The sequence below is a fragment of the Sminthopsis crassicaudata genome, chromosome 5 (assembly GCF_048593235.1).
Source record: "Sminthopsis crassicaudata isolate SCR6 chromosome 5, ASM4859323v1, whole genome shotgun sequence".
Lineage (NCBI taxonomy): Eukaryota > Metazoa > Chordata > Mammalia > Dasyuromorphia > Dasyuridae > Sminthopsis > Sminthopsis crassicaudata.
In genome coordinates this window covers 37,552,502-37,572,427 of record NC_133621.1, presented here as the reverse complement: position 1 = coordinate 37,572,427, position 19,926 = coordinate 37,552,502, and the positions used below count along the sequence as shown (strand labels likewise).

Below are 19,926 nucleotides of genomic sequence, written 5' to 3'. Positions count from 1 at the left end.
GTTTTCAATTACCAGGGGCAGCTAGGTAGCAGTAGATAGAGTAGGACCTGAATTCAAATCTGACCTTAGATACTTAGTAGCTATGTGATCCTGGGCAAGTCACTTAACCCCCTTAACTTAAAAAAAACCCAGCCACAAAGTTAACTTTTGATCTAGTTCTGATGCCTTCTAAGGATATAGCAGCTCCCAGATGTTGACCCCTCTGATTTAAAAAATATTTTTGATTCTAATTTACCATCCTAAAATAGAGATCATTTTTGAAATATTCTCCTAATTTGTTATTTATTCATTTTCTTTTGTGTCCAGCTCTTCTTGACCTCTTTGGGGATTTTCTTGGCAAAGATACTGGAATGGTTTGACATTTCCTTTTCCAGCTCATTTTACAGAGAAGGAACTGAGGCAAACAGAGTTAAGAAACTCATCCAGCTAAGAAGTGTCTCAGACTGGATTTGGACTCAATTCTTCCTGACTCCAGACCTGACTCTTCATCCACTTCATACCACATCGTTGCCCTATTCTCCATAGAGCCATTTGACATTTACATTTATAATGATAATGGTAGTGATAGCTATTGCCTCTATTTATTATCTTATTTTGATTCTCATAATGATCTTAGGAGGGAGATCCTTTGGAAAACAGATGATAGCTGACATTTACATCCCACTCTACTGACAAGATTCATTTAATCCTCCAACTCAATGAAGGAGTTACCTTTTGTGGGAAGGGGAGGATATCATCAGTGTCTGGAGTTCCAGGTACAGAAATTCCTCTGCATCTTTATTAGAGAATTATCTGGGGATAATTAAAGGTTACGTCACTTAGCCAGGGTCACACAGCCAGTTCAGATGTTGTCAGACTTGAATTAAATATAAGTTTCCTAGATTCTTCTTTCCCAATATATGTGGTGCCTTTCTAGGTCAGTGTTATAGGGATTACCTGAATTTGGTATTTGTGTCTGAGAGAGGCACAGTGAGGGAGCCAGGGTCATTGCATAAATATTAGGTGGTATTTGAATCCAGCTGTCTCCTGACTCTAAAGACAAACTATACTGTATTTTCTCTGGATGGAAGAAACTTTCATCATCATATTTGGGATCTCAACAATTTGGCTCCACTCCTCTCTGGCAGTTAAAAAGGAAGTACCAGGATGATCAATGTGGGTTGTGTCTCTCCCGACAGGTGGACCGAACAGAAGTGATTCGAACCTGCATCAACCCTGTTTTCTCTAAGTTGTTTACGGTGGACTTTTACTTCGAAGAAGTACAGAGACTACGGTTCGAAGTCCATGATATCAGCAGCAATCACAATGGACTGAAGGAAGCTGACTTTCTTGGTGGCATGGAGTGTACTCTTGGACAGGTCAGTTCCCATCCCTCTCTCCTTTGGTTCTTTCTTCTCTCCCTCCTTTGTTTCCATGAGGATATAGCCAACATTGACTAGATTTTATTGAAATCCAAACAGTTTGATGTGATATGAGTGACAACGAAATTGAGTCCCACCTTAGATAATTCATATTAGTTATTTCACCAGTTTCTGGAATCGGTAAAGAAACTCACTCAAGCCTAGTATTAATGTAGCCTTTAGAACTTCATCACATCTGGGGTTGCTTGGGAATACACCCTATATTCAGCACCAGTGATCAACTAAAGACATTTTTAGGGTATATCATTTCACCTAAACTTCAATTTTGAGTGTTTTTTCCCAAACTCATCTTCCTGACTCTCATGCTAGGTAAGTTTCTAACATACACACACACACACACACACACACACACACACACACACACACACACACACACACATATATATATATATATATATATATATATATATATATATATATATATATATATATATATATATATATATATACACATATATACATATATATACACACATACATATATATATACACATATATATATATTGCATCACCATATAATATATGTGTGTTTATGCTTTCATTTATCTGCTTGTGTTCTGCATAATAGTAATGCTCTTGTTTGTATCAGCTTCTCCAGTACCAATTTCCTAGAAGTTCTTGAATCTAGGTCTTTGTTTTAAGACTAAATAAAGCAGAAATAATGAGATATTTAGGAATACAGAGTGGTAAAAGTTTGCATAGAATCTTGAATATCTAGTTAAAGAGAATGAGCTTTATTTAGAAGATTATAGGCAATTGGAATAGTAACATGATAATTGTGGATAAGAAAGATTATTGGAAGTTGGATAAAAGAAGAAAGTGCTGATAGAAAGCTCTTACAATATTTGGGGCAAGTGATAATGATGATCTGCACTAGAATGGAGGGAATAAGAATAAAGAGAAAGGAATAGATGTAAGAGACATTTCAGAGATGAAATCAGTGGGACTTGGCAACTGACATTATGACATAATTATGTTATGACATGATCAAAGGGGAAAAAGTCAAAGATAGCCCCAAAGTTACGTTTCTTTTGTATTCTCTTCTTCTAGCTTATGTCTTTTAACTACCTCTAAAGGCCTATGTATAGAAAGTAGCTCCTCTCTCTAATTTATTCGATAGTTGAGATTATGTATTCTAATGAATCCCTAAATCTTCCTCTACATCTCTGACCCCGCACATGTACTCCAGCTCCATATTTCTGACTCTCCAGAGAATATTTCTAATTGATTGGCCTGCCATCACTTCAAATTAAATATATCTAAAACAGAAGTCATCATCTCTCCCTTCCAACTTGGCTTAATATGACTTAGTTGATAATAATTGGCTCCCTTTGGCTGAGCTGCTGCTGGGAGACCAAGCCATACTAAATCAAAATCCCTATCTATCACTAGTCACCAGGGATTATGTGAGAAATCCTATAAGAGTACTTTTGGCTGCCATTAGGAAATGAACCTCCACCTTCTGGGTAGATCTCACTTTTCTTAAAGAGTTAGGTTCATCTTTTGTGCTCATGCCAAATTTTCTATTTTATAATTGGCCTGAAAATCTTTGCATTTATTGGACTGTTGGCTCAAAGGGAGCCCACCTTATTTGTCTCTCCTGAAACTAATAACTCCAATAACTTCTAGCAGTTATTAGATCATCCCTCTTTCTAACATTTCTTTCTATTTACTTGTACACATTTGTTAGTAAAATGTAACTTCCTTGAAGACAAATAATATTTCATTTTTGGTATCCTATAGACCTGGCTCCTTGTACATATTCAAATATTCAAATACATCTGTGATCTCACTGATAATTCCCACAAAATGTCATAAACCTATCCATGTCTGGGCCCTTCCTGAGTGGTCCTTGTCAAATTGTCCTACAAACTGACCACAGGAACATACTCAGGATCTTTTTCTCCATCTCTTGACCTTAATGGGGTGCCAATAGAGTAAGTGGATTATTTATTGGCTATAATAGGTACTTAATAAGTGTTCATTGTCTTTCCTTTTCATGTAACTTTGGGTAGGTTTCCATGTTGTTGGTTTGGTTTCCTATCATTTTTAGTTATGTCCAACTTTATGACCCCATTTTGGGTTTTCTTGGCAAAGATACTGGAGTACTTTGCCATTATTTTTCTCTAGCTTATTTTATAGATGAGGAAACAGGTATTTAGAGTTAAGTGACTTCTCCAGGATCACACAACTACTAAGTGTCTGAAGCCAGATTTGAACTCAGGAAGATGAGTCAGCCTGATTACAGACCTGGCATTCTCTTCGCTATGGTGCCATTTAGCTGATCTTGGTTTCCATGAGAGTGAGTGAAAAGACTGGCAATATCTGGCTCTGTGTCACCCTTCATAATCTACTAAAAGGGATGATGACCACAGCCAGCAGCCACAGTGACTGTCTCCTATCTCCTCTGTTTATCTTTTTAAATGAGATTTCCTTAATCACATTTGATCTTCCAAACAGTTGTTATAGTAGGCTATCGAAGAACACTAAAACTGGAAATGACCATAGACAACATCTAGCATCAGCCGCTTGTTTTATAGATAAGAAGATGGGTCAGAAGAAAACACAATTAAAGCAACTTATAACATGTCAAAATTGTAATACACATTTTTTAAAAAGCTGTATGTAACAGGATATTATGGCTCTCCCTGTCTTTTACTGTTTTATCTCTATTTCTCTATGAAAATGCTCACTTCAAGTTTTAGGAATTTGTTATTCAAAAGCAAAGAAATAAAAACTTAAAAAGAGATGAGGAGATGGAAGCTTAATGAGACTGAGCCAGTCATATGGCTGATTAAAGGTAGTTCAAGACTCTGGGCTATTTGGGATAGTGAGGTGGAACCACCAGACTTGACAAGGAATCCTAATCTTTATCTTCTGATATTGAACTGGCCCTTTCCCTCTCTGGCCTCAATTTTCTTATGTGGTAATTGAAAGGGTGATACTGGTTAATTCTGATTCTTCCTTTCAATTTTGTATTCTATGATTCTAGTCAGTGATACATGCTAGTGCTCTTCCCAGCTTGTTAGATAATTGGTAAATTTATAGTGTAAGCATTTATGTCTCAGAAATTGTCAAATGGTGCTAATCGGGACTTGATATATTGTATTGTTGATTGTCTAGACATAAGAAAATGATGAAGAAAATATTAATAATACAGGTTAAATTTAGAAGTGTGCCATGAATATTTTCTTTAAGAAAGCTGGTTATTAAACATCTACCAGCATACCCCTGATCCCTTACACTAGGTTCTTCGAACTAGTGTTGTGAGCAGAAATAGCAAGAATTATGTAAAAATACTTGAGATCTAAGCCTATTTTCTTAACTGGACCATTTTGGGAAGCCTTGAATTACCTGGAATGACCAGAAAAAATTTTTTTAAGTCAGAATTACATAACATAAAACTTAGCTCTGCAGTTGGTATATATAGTAATAATAGGGGCATGTAGATGGAGCAGTGGATAGAGCACCAGGTCCAGAGTTAAAAAGCCCTGAGTTGAAACTTGACTTTACGTGCTGTGTGACTTTGGACAAGTCACATAATCCTGTTTGCCTCAGTTTCCCCATTTGTAAATGAATTGGAGAAGGAAATGGCAAATCACTCCAGTATCTGTGCCAAGAAAATCCCAAATGGAATCATGAAGTCAGACGTGACAATAGTAACAAGAGGTAATAATGATAATAATTATAGCTAATATTTATATTGTGCTTACTATGTGGTACCATGCTAAGCATTTTAAAATTATTATCTCATTTGATCTTTTTCACAACCTGAGAAATGGGTGCTATTTTTATTCTCATTTTACAAATGAAGAAACTGAAGTAGATAGAGGGTAAGTGATTTTCTTGGGCTCACACAGCTAGTAAATGTCGGAGGTCAGATTTGAACCCCAGATCTAGTCTTAGACTCAAAAAACAAATTTGAATTTTGTCCATTGTTCTTCAACAAGCTTTATTAAGCCTCTTTTTAAAAAAAATTTTATTTATATTTTTTTCCACAGTATATATGCATGAGTATATTAAGCCTCTTTTAAATGAAAGTGAGATACAATGCTAGGTGCCTGGAGATTCAAAGGCAGAAATAAAGAAGCTCCTAATGAGCTTTGATGACAATTAATTCAACTCCTCTGTGTCTGATTTTGTTATTTCTATGGTAAAATGGGGGTGACAACACTTTTATTCCTCCTCGAACATTTTTGTAGTACTTTAAGGTTTATAAAATGTTGTCTGTTATCTCATTTGTTCTTTGCAACAACCTTGTGAAATAAGTGCTACCCATGTTGCAGGTGAAGAAACTAAAGTTGAGGGGCATTAAATGATTGTCCAGGATCCCTCAGTCAGTGTCTGAAGCTGAATTTGAATTCAGACCTTCCTGACTCCAAGTCCAGCACTCTATGCACAGTCACACCTAGCAGTTCTCTTCCAGAAGATCTGAGCCCAATTCTTTTGTGTCTTGGACAGTTATTTAGTTTCCTGCTACCCTGAACCACTCCCAAAATGGTAGTTTTTAACTTGGGGTCTGTGGATTCCCTGAATAGATTGGGGGGTCCATGTATATAACATGGGAGCTATAGGCTCTATGACTAGATTGGGAGAAGATTTCATAAGAAAAAGAATCTTTATTTTCACTAACACCTGACTGACATTTAGCATTTTTTCCAATTATGAGGTTTTCTTTTTAAAGAACCATTATTCTGTGAAAGGCTCCATAGAATTCACCAGATTGCCAAAGGTGGTCCATGATACAAAATCAGGTTTACAGCCCCGCTCTAATAACTAGTGATGAATTGCCTGTATGTATTGGTGAAAGGAGTTTCCACTGTGGAAGTTCCCAACAGTAAGAAAATCTCAGGTACAGCTCTCCCCCTTCCCCTAGAAAAATCCCTACCTAGATAACAAGGTGGCAGAGAGAAAAACCTTAAACCTTAAAGGGCTATCTCAATGTCAGCTATTATTGTTAGCAATGTTTACATTGATTTATTAACCACACTCTGTCTTGCTATGTGAAGTGCTGGCATCTCTGGTTTTTCTTTGAATATGACAGATGAGAACCAACATCCTTTCCCTTATAAAGATGCTTCATTTCCCCCCCTCCTATGGGTACACACACACACACAAATACACACACACACACACACACACCAGTGGTGAGGATCTTTATGCATCAACACCCACTGAAAACTTGTTTATCCTTATTATTTTTTTCACCAAGTCATATGCTTTTTGATTTGGGGATTTAAGGACAAACACAGGCAGCTTCCTCTTTGTTCCAAACAGCATACACCATCCCTGCTTTCTTCCAAAGTCATTATTCACTGCCAGAGTCAAGGACAACCCAGTAGTGTGGGGATGAAGATATCATGATCAAAAAAGAAAATATTTATCAAGTGTTTATGGAGGATAGAACGCTATAAAAGAGTTATATTGCATGTTGCCCTGAAAGCTTTGGAAAGGATTTGGATTATACTTTGAGATATTTCCTTTTGTAACTTTAAGAAGATTACAATCCATTTATGTAACAGAAACTTTTGTCCATCTGCTCTTACTGCTCCTTTCTTCATTCTCTTTTATGATGTCTCCTCTCCTTCCTAGCTACTCCCCATATTTCCTCTTTGCTCCACATAATCAAGGAAAAATACAAGAAATCAGAATTTCCTTCTAGAATTCTGTGTCCCCAGCCATGTGATTCATTTAATGTTGAATGAATAAATGAAACATTTAATGCTTGCTATGTATGAAGTACATAAAAAGAGCAATAAGAGAGTCCCTGCTTTCCAGGAGCTCAGAGAGATGACATGTATAGAAGACTTCATCTATAAGACCAACGGGAAGTTCCTATGGTCCTCAGGGGCAGCAGCAAAACAGAAGCTGATAGCTCTTCTTTAAAGTTATTCCACTGATAAAATCTTATTAGTTCTGATGTTGAGCCATAGGACAGAACTAGGACTTTGGTGAGAACTTTCTTTTCTGGGGCTTCAGTAGCTGTATCTGCAGTCCCTATAGGAGCAATGTTCCAGGCTGTATCTCCATAGATATGGCTGTAAGGATGATGGAAGAGAGTACTGGGCTGGAAGTCTGGCTATTCCCAAGATTCTTGGGTTCAGGGTTCCGTGGCTGTTTTCACTGGCCTCTGACAGAAATGGTAGGAAAGATGGCAGCGATGATGATTTGCCTTGCCTGGAACATGCCATTTTGTCTCTTTCAGGATGTCTTGTTCTTCCAAATATATGACATTTCATCTCTTTCCTCTGTGACTTTTCATAGATTATCCTCCAAGTCTGGATCACTCTTCCACTTCATCCACCTCCACTGCTTAGAGTTCTTAGCTCACCTTCAAGGCTCCATTCCAGTGTCACCTCCTCCAAGAGGCCTTTCCTGAGTTCCCTCAGTGGTTAGCACTACCCCTCAAATTTTACAGTATTATTTCCCTTAACTTATCCGTGTACATGTTATTTTTTTCCAAGGGGATGTAAGCTTCTCAAGGGCAAAGAATAGAGTTGCAGTTTTATTGGTAGAAGTTGAGTCCTGCTGAGGTTTAAATGTCCAAGGCAATACAGTTGATTAATGGCAGACCTGGATTCTGGACCACATAGTCTAGGGGTTCTCAATCTTTGATATTTCTTTGTACTCTTCTGGCAATCTGGTAGAGCCTATGGATCCCTCTTTAGAATAATATTTTTAAATGCATTTGGGATTTTTAAAAAAAACTGATTAGATTGAAATATAGTTTTTCAAATACTTTTAAAAGAGTAAGTTCATGGACCCCAGGAATAGAATCCCTGGGCTAATAGAAAAAGATACTAGAAATTTTTCTCTACCAATGAAGGCTGGTACCTTCTCTAGTCTTAATGACTTGCTTCAAGTCCTCAGAGCTTAAGTTAAATGATTTACCCATAGGTAGGATGTGTTAGTGGCAGAAATTGAACCCAGATCTTCTTAGATACAAGACTGGCTCTCCACCTTTCTTGAAGCTGAAAGATATATGGCAGTATGCCCTGTCCTGTCCTACCCTTAATACTTTCAAGAAAGTTTAGAATGTGGGAAATGTTGAAATCCTTATGAAGAAACCCTAAAGACAAATGCCAGGCGCCCAGTAGTGCCTTGAAAATAGTAGCTATTTTTTAATAAGTGTTGAATTAAATTTACAAGAGAAAATGAGTCTTGTTGGGATAAGTAGGACCTATTTGGGGGACTAGAAGCTGAGAAGCTGTTGCAGATATCCAAGCAGGGCATGGTTTGAGTTGAGAACAAGAAACTGAAGAGGAAATGGCATGAGTCCTAAAAATATTATAAAGGGAGAAGGAACAGGATGACCAAAACTAGTAAAGGAGTGAAAGAAAAAGGTTAGAGGGAAATATTATAGTTGATCTTGTATTGAGTAAAAAGAACTAAATACCAAATAGCTTACTGTCTCAGGGAAGGAATGGGGAAAAGGAGGAGGGAGAGAATTTGAAACTCAAAATTTTTAAAAATACATTTAAAAACTTGTTTTTACATATTATTGAGAATAAAAAATAAAATGTTACTTTTAAAAAATATTTTAAGAAAATAGCTAAATGGTATAGTGGTGAAAGCAATGGTCTTGGAATCAAGCAGATCTAGGTTCAAGTATTACCTGGGACATTTACTGACTGTGTGACCCTGGGCAAAATGGCTTAACCCCTCAGCCTCAGTTTCCAAATATACAATAAGAATGATAAATAATAATAATGGCACCTATTTCACATGGCTATTGTAAAGATCCACTAAAATAACTTACAAAGTGCTTTGCAAACCTTAAATAATATGTATTAAGATCGGTTACTAATAATGTCTTATTTTAGTCCGATACTTTTTCTCCCACTCTTTGAAATGTCCCAACCTTTATTTTTGTAGAATTTTTTTTGTTTAAATTAAAATGTTGTGAGTTTTTCTTCTTAATTATATAAGGGAAGGAATTTTCCTTTAGAAATCGTAAGATTTAGAGCAAGGAGAGACCTTAAAGATCATAAGACCCCACCTGGAAAGCTTTTGGGTTCTTCAGAAATTATCTCTTATGGCCCTCCGATGGGGACACCAAGGCCAAGATAGGTTAAATCACTCACCCGCAGTTAAACAAAGATCCAAGAATTAAATCCAATTCCTCAGTGTCTCTTTCCCTGACGCCCAAGCACAAAAATGTGCTGCCTCGTGCATGCTCTACAATCCTGAAGGAACAGGAAAATGTGAACTGGGTCCACCAAGCTGACTTTGTTGCCCTCTCTCTTAACAGCTCTGCATTGGCCCGAAGCCATGGGAAAGAACACTTAGCCCAAAGGGAAAGAAAGTAGCAGTCTTGAATGTAATCAGGATACATATTAAAACATGAGTTCCAATGGAACAGATGCAGCAGGGTTTGGGGATAAAAGTCCAGATGAGGAAATGTGTCTCCATTGACTAAACACATCAGAACTCGTAAGCCCTGAGTTATTATCAGATGAGATTTGGGCATGATGGAATAGAAGGGTAGGGAAAATTGGATTCAGGATGTTTTGATAGCTATATACTTCTTTTGGTTCAGTATGGAAAGCATACTAGGATTTCAGCTAGAAGAAAAGACATTAGGTAAATGAGCCCTTCTCCTTCTCTGCCAAATCACAGAAAAAATACTCCCCTAAAGTCACTACACTAAACCTCCAATTCAATGAGATGTTATTTCCTAAAACAATCTGAAGTTGCAAGGTCTTTGTTTCTGGGATTGAAGTTTAAAACAAACAAAAAAAACTCTTATACTTCCTGTTGATACTATAACTCACTATCTAGCTAAATTGAAGTTGAGCATGTCTTTACTTTTCCTGTAACAATATACAAATAAACAACATGGAAATTGCATCTTAGAAGTGATGGCCTCAAGGTCTTGGAGGATGGTTTTTTTCCTTTTCAGTTTTCCATAAAAGGACTACAGGGGGATGAATGCTAGGCTTAGTGCCAGAATAAAGAGCTAGGTTTGAATCCTGAGTTCTGCTGTCTATAAATTATGATCTTAGACATCTCAGCCTTATTTTTGTAATCTATTAAAGAAAAATAAGGTAAGGGGAGATGATCATTAAGATCCCTTCCAGTGCTTCGTCTCTTTATGAGTTTCTATGAGTTCCAATGGAAAGAAGGAAGGAAGAAAGAAAGAGAGGGAAGCAAGGAAGAAAAGGGAGAAGGAGGAATAGAGGAAGAAAGGAGGAAGAGAGGAAGAGAAGGAGGAAGGGATGAAAGGAGGGGGGAAATGAAGGGAGAGAGAAAGGAAGGGAAAGAGAAAGAGAGAGAGGGAGGGAGGGAAGGAAGGAGAAAAAGAGGGAAGGAAAGAGGGAGAGAAACAGAAGGAAGCTTTGAAGGTAAAAATCTAACCCAATAAAATATTTATTTAGTGCCAAATATAATACATATTATACTAGGTGTTAGGAATGTAAATACAAAGTTATTAGTACCTGCTTTTAAGTAGCTTACATTCTAGGTGAGGACGCAATATGCCAGCAGATTTGTATATGTTTCACCCTTCTCCTGATCTAGCTCTTCCCCACGTGCTGGTTTTTCACCAAAGACAGATGAGGTCATGTCTGCATACAGTAGTCTAGAACCTTTAATTAGAGATTCAGAGCTGGAAATTTGATTTTTAGACCTAGAATCACTCAGTCCCTTAGAAGAGACTCTCAGATGATCTTAATGGAATTAGAGAAGAAGATATGAGGAGCATGAATCTCCCATCTCATCCTTCGGAACAAGATAGAGCTGTGTGAGCTGCATGACAAGAGTCAGGTGGATTCATGGCTGGTTGAGCAACTTTATTGAAGATTGATGATTAATGGCTCCGTGTCAGGATAGGTACCAATTTCTCCCAAAGACAAAGGCCCATCTTTCCAATAGCAATGTTTTCTGATGTTGTTTGGCTCTGAGACATAAAAAAAAATTCAGTCATCTCAGAGTTCAAACTGAGTCTCACTCAGAGGGTGATGGAAAAGTGCATGGTGGGTGTGATCAGTTTTCAACACAACACAAATAAAGAACTAGGAAGAAGTTGTAGACAGGAATGGGACTAAAACCTGTGATTTCATTAGTGTAAAGAACTCAAAAATGAAGATGCTCCCTTTATTGAGGAAGGTCAGGACCTTTTTCTTCATCTCATAATCATGGAGACTTTCATGGAACACTCAGATTTTGATCTGCTCAAAGATACACAACAGTTTTTGTCAAAGGCAGGACTCAAACTCAGGTCTCCCTAGTTCTAAAGCCAATTCACTAACATACCTTTCTGCCTCTTGGAATAAAGGCTATTTTTAAATAAATTTATGATTGAAAAGGAAGATGAACTGATCAAAGGGCAAGAAAAAGGAATAATTTACAGCTGATATGCTTCTCTGATGTCCTTTCAGTGTAAGAAAAAATCAAGGAAGGCCTTTAGTAAGTTGGGAAGGTTCCCATGATAAATTTGTGAAGAGACACCAGCCATAGGTGCACAGAAAGCCTAACCATAGATGGACCCCAAAATGAGATCTTGTATCTTGAACTAGGAGGAAGTCTCTTATGTGATACCACTGAGAGGTATCTTCATCACTTCCCTGTTCAGTGATTTATCAGTCATTATTAAGGACATTGAACACATGTGTATCAAAGTGACGGTTATCACAAAGCCTTGGAAGGTTAGCTATCGAAATCAACTATTCAACTCAAATGATCTTGCTAGTCTGGAAATTTGCACAAAAACAACACAATACGATTTATTGAGGATAAGTATAAAGTCTCATGTTTAGGTTAGAGGCAAAGTATAGAATAGGAGAGTCTTTGCTTGCTATGGAAAGAAACCTGGAGATTGCTGCTAAAATAAAATATAATATTAGACCATATAAATGAATTGTAGTATCCAAATATAAAGGGATCTCTATGTCACTGACTTGGAAACATTGATCAAGCTGGTCAGGAAATGTCTGGGATGTTGTATCTAATTCTGAGTGCCCCACTTTTAGGGACATTGGTAAATTTAAATATGTTGAGAGGAAGGTGCTCAGAATGGTGAGGATTCTAGTAGCAATGTCAGAAGAAGAATGGTTAAGGAAACAGGAAATATCCATATAAGAGGGGATTTTGTAGCACACTCCCCCCACAACAGTTGATATAGAGACCACTAATGGGCAGAAAGGAGGAGATAGAGACAGGGGTAGGGAAAAAAGAGAGAGAGACAGAGAAATGAACAATGATTGGTCATGTTCCCAGCTGACCCTTAAAAATCCAGGCAGACAATTAGAGTGAATCTAAGCCAAAAGAAATCTATTGAAGAAGATGATTTTTTTTTCTGCTCCCCAATCGTCATAGCATTTGGCAGCAAAATCCTGCTGGAAAACTAGAGTTTGAGACACAATTGTGAGGGAAGAGACATAGAGAGGCAGTCACTTGAGACCAGAAACAGATTCAAGGGTTATAACCTTTGACAGCAAAAAATCAAAAACCAACCATCCCTGGCAATTAAGGGTTAAGCTGTGAAAATGAACAGACCCCAGAGGTTCAGCTAATTAACCTGCCAGCAGAGATGCTGTAGCCATGGGGATATTTTTAAGAGCATTCCACAAGAAAAGAAAAAAAAAAAAACATCAAGATCTTACAGTTCTGATGTTGTGATTTGCCTTGACCAAATGTATTTCCTGTATATGTGCCTCATTAACAATATGCTTTTAAGTTGATGCCTGTTTTTCCCATGAAAACTGAGTGTCCCTCAAGTTTGTGTTTGTGGAGAATTCTGTGTTAATTATTATTTTTTACATGACATCTTGGCAAAGACTTTCACTAAGAACCAATTATGTCTGATGGCTGATTATTAAGGGAACACCTAGGTTGGGGCTCAGAAAGTATAGTTCCACAAGTTTTCCCTTAGAAGAAATCCTCTGGGAACCTTGAGTAAAAATGTAAAAAGAGGGGTACTGCAGGTAGGGTTATAATTCACGTAAAGAATAGAGAGCTGTTTTTATAGGGGAGATCAAGAACTATGTAAAAATGATAGTTGTGACCTTCCATTATGGAAAATGAGGTAGGGTTACTTTGTTTCATGGCAAGTGCTAGCTCTGTCACCTAGGATTATCACATAGTATTTAGGACTAGAAGGGACCTTGGAGATCTTTTAAGGATCTTAGAGATAACCCTTTATTTGACCAAGGAAGAGACTGAGAGTCTGATTTACTTGCCCTGCACCACCCAGGCAAGTAAGTAACAGTCAGCATTCAAATCTGGTTCTTCCTAATGTCTCCAAACTCACTTCTCTTTGTCCAACACCATACTCCTAAGTAAACTCTACACACAGATTTTAGTTAATATGATGAAGAACATTTTAATTAATTAAATAACCAGTTATCAAACTTCTAGCACATATGTTGCTAGGCTGTGTTGTACCCTAGGAATACAGCCACAAGAGTGAAATAAATATTCATTGCCCTCATGGAGCTTAGAGGAGATATGTAAACACAGTTGAATACAAGGTATATATAAAATAATGCATCATTTCAAGAGCGACAGAAAACACAGAATTAGGGGAATCAACAACTGTAAAGGGAAAGATGGATTGGTGTTCTAACATTTAGAACAATAAGGGAAGATTCTGTCTTAGGATATAGATGCCCCATGGCTGAAAGTCAGTCAATAAATCAGTAAATGTTTAGTAAATATCTACTATGTGCCAGGGGCTGTGATAAGCCCTGAGAATACAAAAAAGGAAAAGCTTCTGTGTTCAAGGAGCTCATAGTCTGATGGTGGAGATAACATGCAAACAACAAAGGTATAAACAAGCTCTATATTGGAGAAATGGAAGATAATCCATGGAAGAAAGATGGTAGCAACAAAGGGGAGTGGGAAAGGCTTGTTGAACAAAGTAGACTTTTAATTGGGATTTAAAGGAGGCCAGGAAAGTCAGGAGATAGAGATGAGGAAGGATGCAGAGGGTATATCCTCAAATAGAGACTGAGTGACTGTCATTTGTTTGTTGTTCAGTTGTTTTTCAATTCTTCATGACCCCATTTGGGGTTTTTTGGGCAAAGATACTAGTGTGATTTATCATTTCCTTCTCTTGTTCATTTTAGAGATTAGGAAGCTGAGGCAAACAGGGTTAAGTGACTTGCCCAGAGTCATACAGCTAGGAAGTATCTGAGTCCAGATTTGAAATTAGGAAGATGTGTCTTACTGACTTCCATTTCTGGCACTCTATTCACCTAACTGCCCCAAAGACTGTCAAGAATGCTAGAAATAGACATCTGGTGTTAGCAATGATGACTCCTTCCCATCCTAAGGCCATTATTGGAATGGAGGCTTTTTCTTGGGGTATATATTCAGTTGAGTTTCTCCAAGTTAGTAGGAGGAAAGGCTGGGAAATCAATCAATTGATTGGCAAGTATTTATTAGGAAGTGACAAGCACTGAGCTTATCTCTGGGGATACAAGTATGAAAAATGTACCAAGGAAACAATCCCTCCTTGTAATGAGGCACACAAATGGGGAAGGAGAATGGAATAAGCATTTATTAATCATCTTCTGTATGTCAAGCTCTGTGCTAAATGCATTTATAAATATTACTTCAAGTATAAATATAAAAATAGAGAGAACAAAAATTTCAAATATTCACAAACAATAATATAAAGGGGAAAAAGAATTCAAAGATATGAGAAGAGTAATTAATTTTTATGCGAATAATCACCCAGCTTCTTAAACGGGGGGATCATGACCCCATGTGGAGTCTCATAACTGAATATGGGGGTCACAAAATTATGATTTTTTATTAGTAAATGTTTGATTTATATACCTATCTTACAAACCTATATACTTATGTCATATAAAAATTTCCTGGGCAAAAAGGGTTACGAGTGGGAAAAGTTTAAGAAGGTCTAAAAAAAAGAGAAAAAAGGAAAGAGAGAATGTAAAAGGACAGACCCAGATTCCCTGGGGAGTGCAGTTCTGATATCAATCAAAACATAGGAGCTGGGCGACTTTAGACAGTTTTATGGTGATATTGGACAAGGCAATGAAGACATCTGGATAATTGAGCCCCCCAAAATAATAAATGCTTTTTGTGATTCAATCACCCTCATGGGTCATGTAGTTAATTCAAAGGTTGTTATTTTGCTTGAAGTTTTGATATCCGGGTTTCTTATTACCATTCATCAACTGCAGCTGGACTTGACCCATTAATCAGACATCTTGTTTCTTCTCTTCTTTCTCACACTGACATATTAGGTCAATTGTCCTGCAATCTAAAAGGACTTAGTGAAACTTCATCAGCCTTTGATGAATGGAGATTTGAGCTTTGGGGCTTCAAGATCTCTAGTTTATGTACCTGGGTGGGATGTTCACTCAAAGGGATTTATTTATCTTATCAGCACTAGCAGCAGAGTTTCACAAGATGTGCCTTCAATAATCAGGTATCTGGTATATTGTACTGGTGATATGAAAATGATAGCCCATAGCCACTACATTCCATGTAGTGACAAGCAATCAATTTCCCTGCTTTCGGTGTCCTTTGTGAAAGATATTCTCTAGCTGTGCAGAATTGTTGAAAGCAGGAATAACAAGTGATTTGTGTAGTGGTAAATAAAACCCCTAGACCAGACTAAGAGGAGAGTCTATACTACATACCTTTGATCCCTGTCCTCTGCTGTGCAACAGAGCCAGGATACTGTAGACAAAGAGGTGACTTTTGGTGATGAGACTCCAGGTCAAATCTCAATCCTGATGCTGGCTAGAACTCTCCCTGAGCTTCAGTTTCTTATCTGTAAAATAAACACTGCTTCTCTAGGATGGCACCTCTCATCTTCCCCATGCAACCCTTCAGGGGCATGTCCCAACCAACCTGTAAAGTGTGAGAATGAGGAAGCACAGCTCCTCACACCAGAGGTTGACATCTGGGGCAAAGTCCATTGTCCTACCACAGTCCTGAACTCTACAAGTTTTACTAGTGTGCCCGGAAGGTCTAATGCAAAGCTCTAGAGCTAGAAAAGTCAAGACTTGTTTAGTTGGTCCCAGGATAAAAGGGCAGCTATTTTTATATTCCAGTTAATGTTCATTTGCTTATAGAGAAGTGCTCCATGTAAGAACCCTGAAATAGTGTGAAAAGGGGAGTGCCTCAGGAGATCTGAGGGCCACTCCCAGGCTTCTAATTAGCTAGTTGTATGATTTTTCTTTTCTTTTTCAAATTTTCTTTTTCAGCCTTTGTTCCCCTCCAAGTTCTACTCCTGACTTCCCATGCTTCAGCTTGTGTCAACCTGTACCTTCCCTTAGCATCTGGGGCTTCCTTGGCCTTGAACATCCAGAACCATTGCACCTTTCTTATCCTAGAATGGCCATTCTCCAACCCACTTTTCTTCTCTCATTGTTTATTTTTTTTAATATTTTTTTCTTTTTTCTTTTTCTTTTCTTTTTTTTTAAATTAATTGAAGGGGAAAGCAACAAATATTGCAGATGTGCACTAATTCAATTTTACTCTCCCCCCCCCCCCAGGCTGGGGTTAAGTGACTTGCCCAGGGTCACACATCTAGGAAGTGTTAAGTGTCTGAGACCAGATTTGAACTCAGGTCCTCCTGAATTCAGGGCTGGTGCTCTATCCACTGTGGCACCTAGCTGCCCCCCACTAATTCAATTTTGGTGAATTATTTAAAGTTGTTTGAAGGAGAATTTGGGAAAGCTCAGGGGAATCTCTGTCTTTTCTCTGTCATCTTGACTCCATCCCCAAGCTGAGTTTTTACATCAGAGTAGACAAAGGGAGCTTGGTGTTCTAATCTAAAGTGAACAAACTCCTACTGTTCTTGAATGTTCTGATCAAGGGCTATTCAAATGCATAAGGTTAAACGGAGATTGGTAGAATTCCTTTGGAGTCAGGCACTCATCAGTTACACTCTGGATCCCTAGCTGCATGTCCTCCCACCTCTGGGTGATTGGGGCTGATCTAGCCAGTCTTTATCATCTAAGCTCCTCCTGAGCCTGTTTATAAACTGATCATTTGTTTCTCTCTGCTTTCCACTCCATCAGTTGACAAACAAATTCAGCTCAGAACAGGTTAAAAATCCAATAACCTGAAAACAAACAAATAAAAAAAAATCTCTATGCATTTGTTTCCCAAACTAAACAAAACCAAAAACAAGAATGTAAAAGCATCAGCCCATGCCTGAAACCACAAGACAATCATCAGACACTTTCCTAAAGTACCAGATTTCTCTTGTACCTTCTCTCCAAATATCAAAGTCAAACCAAAAGCATTCTATGCAAAGCCTCTCTTACTAACATCCAGACAAAAAAAAAAAAGACTGTCAAACATTATTCAAAGTGAGTAATTCTTCCCAGAATTTAATTCCCATATCTGCTTGCCAAAAAAACAAACAAACAAAAAAAAAAAACCTATATCTGCTTACTCCTGTTTTTGTGACCTTGGTCATTTAACTTTTCTGAACTTCAATTTTTCATCTGGAAAACGAGTGCCTTGGACTAAATAGCTTACGATGGTCTTAAGATTGCCTCTCTCTAAACCTGCCTTATGATTGCTTCCCAGTACAGTTCACTCAATGGCTGGTTATGTAAAATGCCAGTCTCTTTGAGTAGCCTGTTTGTTACCAGTAGACCATGGAATGCACACAAAACCAGTAACTCTTCCCTTACCCACAATTCCTCCCTCTGATTTCTCCAACCTCAGCTGCCCCATCTTCTGTGACTTCCACCCTATTTGGCAAACTTGCTCCTAGATTACCCACCCCACCCCTACCCCCAAAGTTCTCTCTGGTTTGTGCCCAGCTGTGCTGCTGTGATAAGAGAGAAGGTCCACGGGATATGGTAGGATTATACCATATTAGGAAGTAGATCAATATCCATTTGCAGAGAGAAGCAACATCCAAGTTTGCTGAGAAGTTATTTTGCCCACTTAGGTAGGCAACTTCTGTGTATTTGTAATTTAGCATAAACTCCAATACTGATGTTGGCGGCTACTGATAGAAATGAGCCATGCGTGGCCCACCCAAGCCTTTGTGGAAGGAAAGGGAATTCCTCCACATACTGGCATTTGACCTTGACATAATGATGATTAACTTCCCCCAGACGAGGTAATGGCAGAAAGGCAAGGGGGTGAAAAATTTGATGAGGCAGGAGGGACCAGATCAAATACTGATCAAAGTCTTTGGGGGCTGACTCGATAATGAATCCAACTTATTTCTTTTTATAGCGAGGATCACATTTATTAGAGGCCCTAGCCTTTGGCTGGGGGCACTAACTCTCCATCACCTGTGCTGCTAATGGTATGGATAGGTATTTAAAGAATTACACGAGGGAAGAGATAATTATGCATAATTAATTCACATCCAGCCCTCTTTACCCCTCCTCTTCTCTCTACTCTCTACTCCTATTCTTTGCTAATGAAGTTGGAGAAAGGGTAAAAGCCTATAATTAGGGCTCCAAGTAATTGGAATTCTGCCTAATAGAAATCTTGGCCCAGGAAGACCAGACCAATAGATTGCAGATTGTTCCCAGGGTTCAAAAGTCCTTTCCCCAAGTGTAGCCCTCCTGGGTGATCTCTGGGGAGCTGAATAATTTGCTGCTAAAAATGAAGGCTTTCAGATCCCCTCTCCCGGTCAGCATGGAGCATGGCCCTATTTATACCTTCAGTATGCTTGTAAAGTTCACCCATTAATGAGGGGTCAAAGCTGCTGCCAGTTTAATCTTTGGAGCTCTTTCATAGCTGCAATAAAGCCATATTATCAGCCATACTGTGCTTGTGAGACATCGATTGGCTAAACCCAGGCTGGCATTCTGGAATGCGCTTTTGTGCTGTATTTGTTCCGTGGATAAAATTGGAAATATAAAACCAAGCTGTCTTTAGTACTTTAGTCATTTTTGCATCTATATAGTTCTTTATTTTTTAGTCATTAACTATTTCACAAGCATTCATTTCTTCCTGTGTCTGCTCTCTTTCATGGAGCCATCAAACTTATTTATGGTCCTGCTTATGATTTTATAAGGAATTCCCAAAGAGAAAAGTCTCTAAACCAATGTAAGTGACTCATAGGTTTAGAACCTTATAAACAAATGAGTCCAACTCTCTCATTTTACAGATGAGGAAACTGAGGTTCAGCAAGATTATATGATTTTCCATGAGGTCAACCAGTAAGTTAGTGAGTCGATAAATATTAAGTACCTAGTGTGTGCTAATCGAAGAAATGCAAAGAAGGGTCAAAGCCAGTCCCTGCCATAGGAATTCTCTCTGTCTAATGAAGATATAACATTTCGAGTAAGGATCTAAGGATATGAGTCAGAGCTTCTGAACTGCAAAGTCACTGTCCCACTTCTGTTTCTAGAATGTTTATAGTATTTGAGATATCCTTGTAGCTCTAAAGATGATTTGTTCAGGATAACCAGCCAAAGGGTGTCAGAAGTAGGACTTGAACTCGGAACAAGACTCATGTCTATCACAAGGCACCACCTTATCATTGCTTGACAGTGAAAACTAGAGTGGATGTTCTTCCCATAATCCTTTTCAAGGGACAAACTGT

At 38.1% G+C, this 19,926-nt stretch overlaps 1 protein-coding gene across 4 annotated transcripts in view; it reads left to right on the top strand.

Annotated features, from left to right (window-relative positions):
- CPNE4 (copine 4) overlaps positions 1 to 19,926 on the top strand; it is a 419,473-nt gene that overhangs the window by 270,950 nt on the left and 128,597 nt on the right. For 3 of the 4 annotated variants that reach the window (XM_074271064.1, XM_074271065.1, XM_074271068.1), the window contains one exon: positions 1,179 to 1,358. In XM_074271064.1, the coding sequence (XP_074127165.1) occupies positions 1,179 to 1,358 (180 nt within the window). Of the gene's footprint in view, positions 1 to 616; positions 756 to 1,178; positions 1,359 to 19,926 lie in introns of all 4 variants that reach the window. The other variant, XM_074271067.1, reaches the window with a different exon arrangement.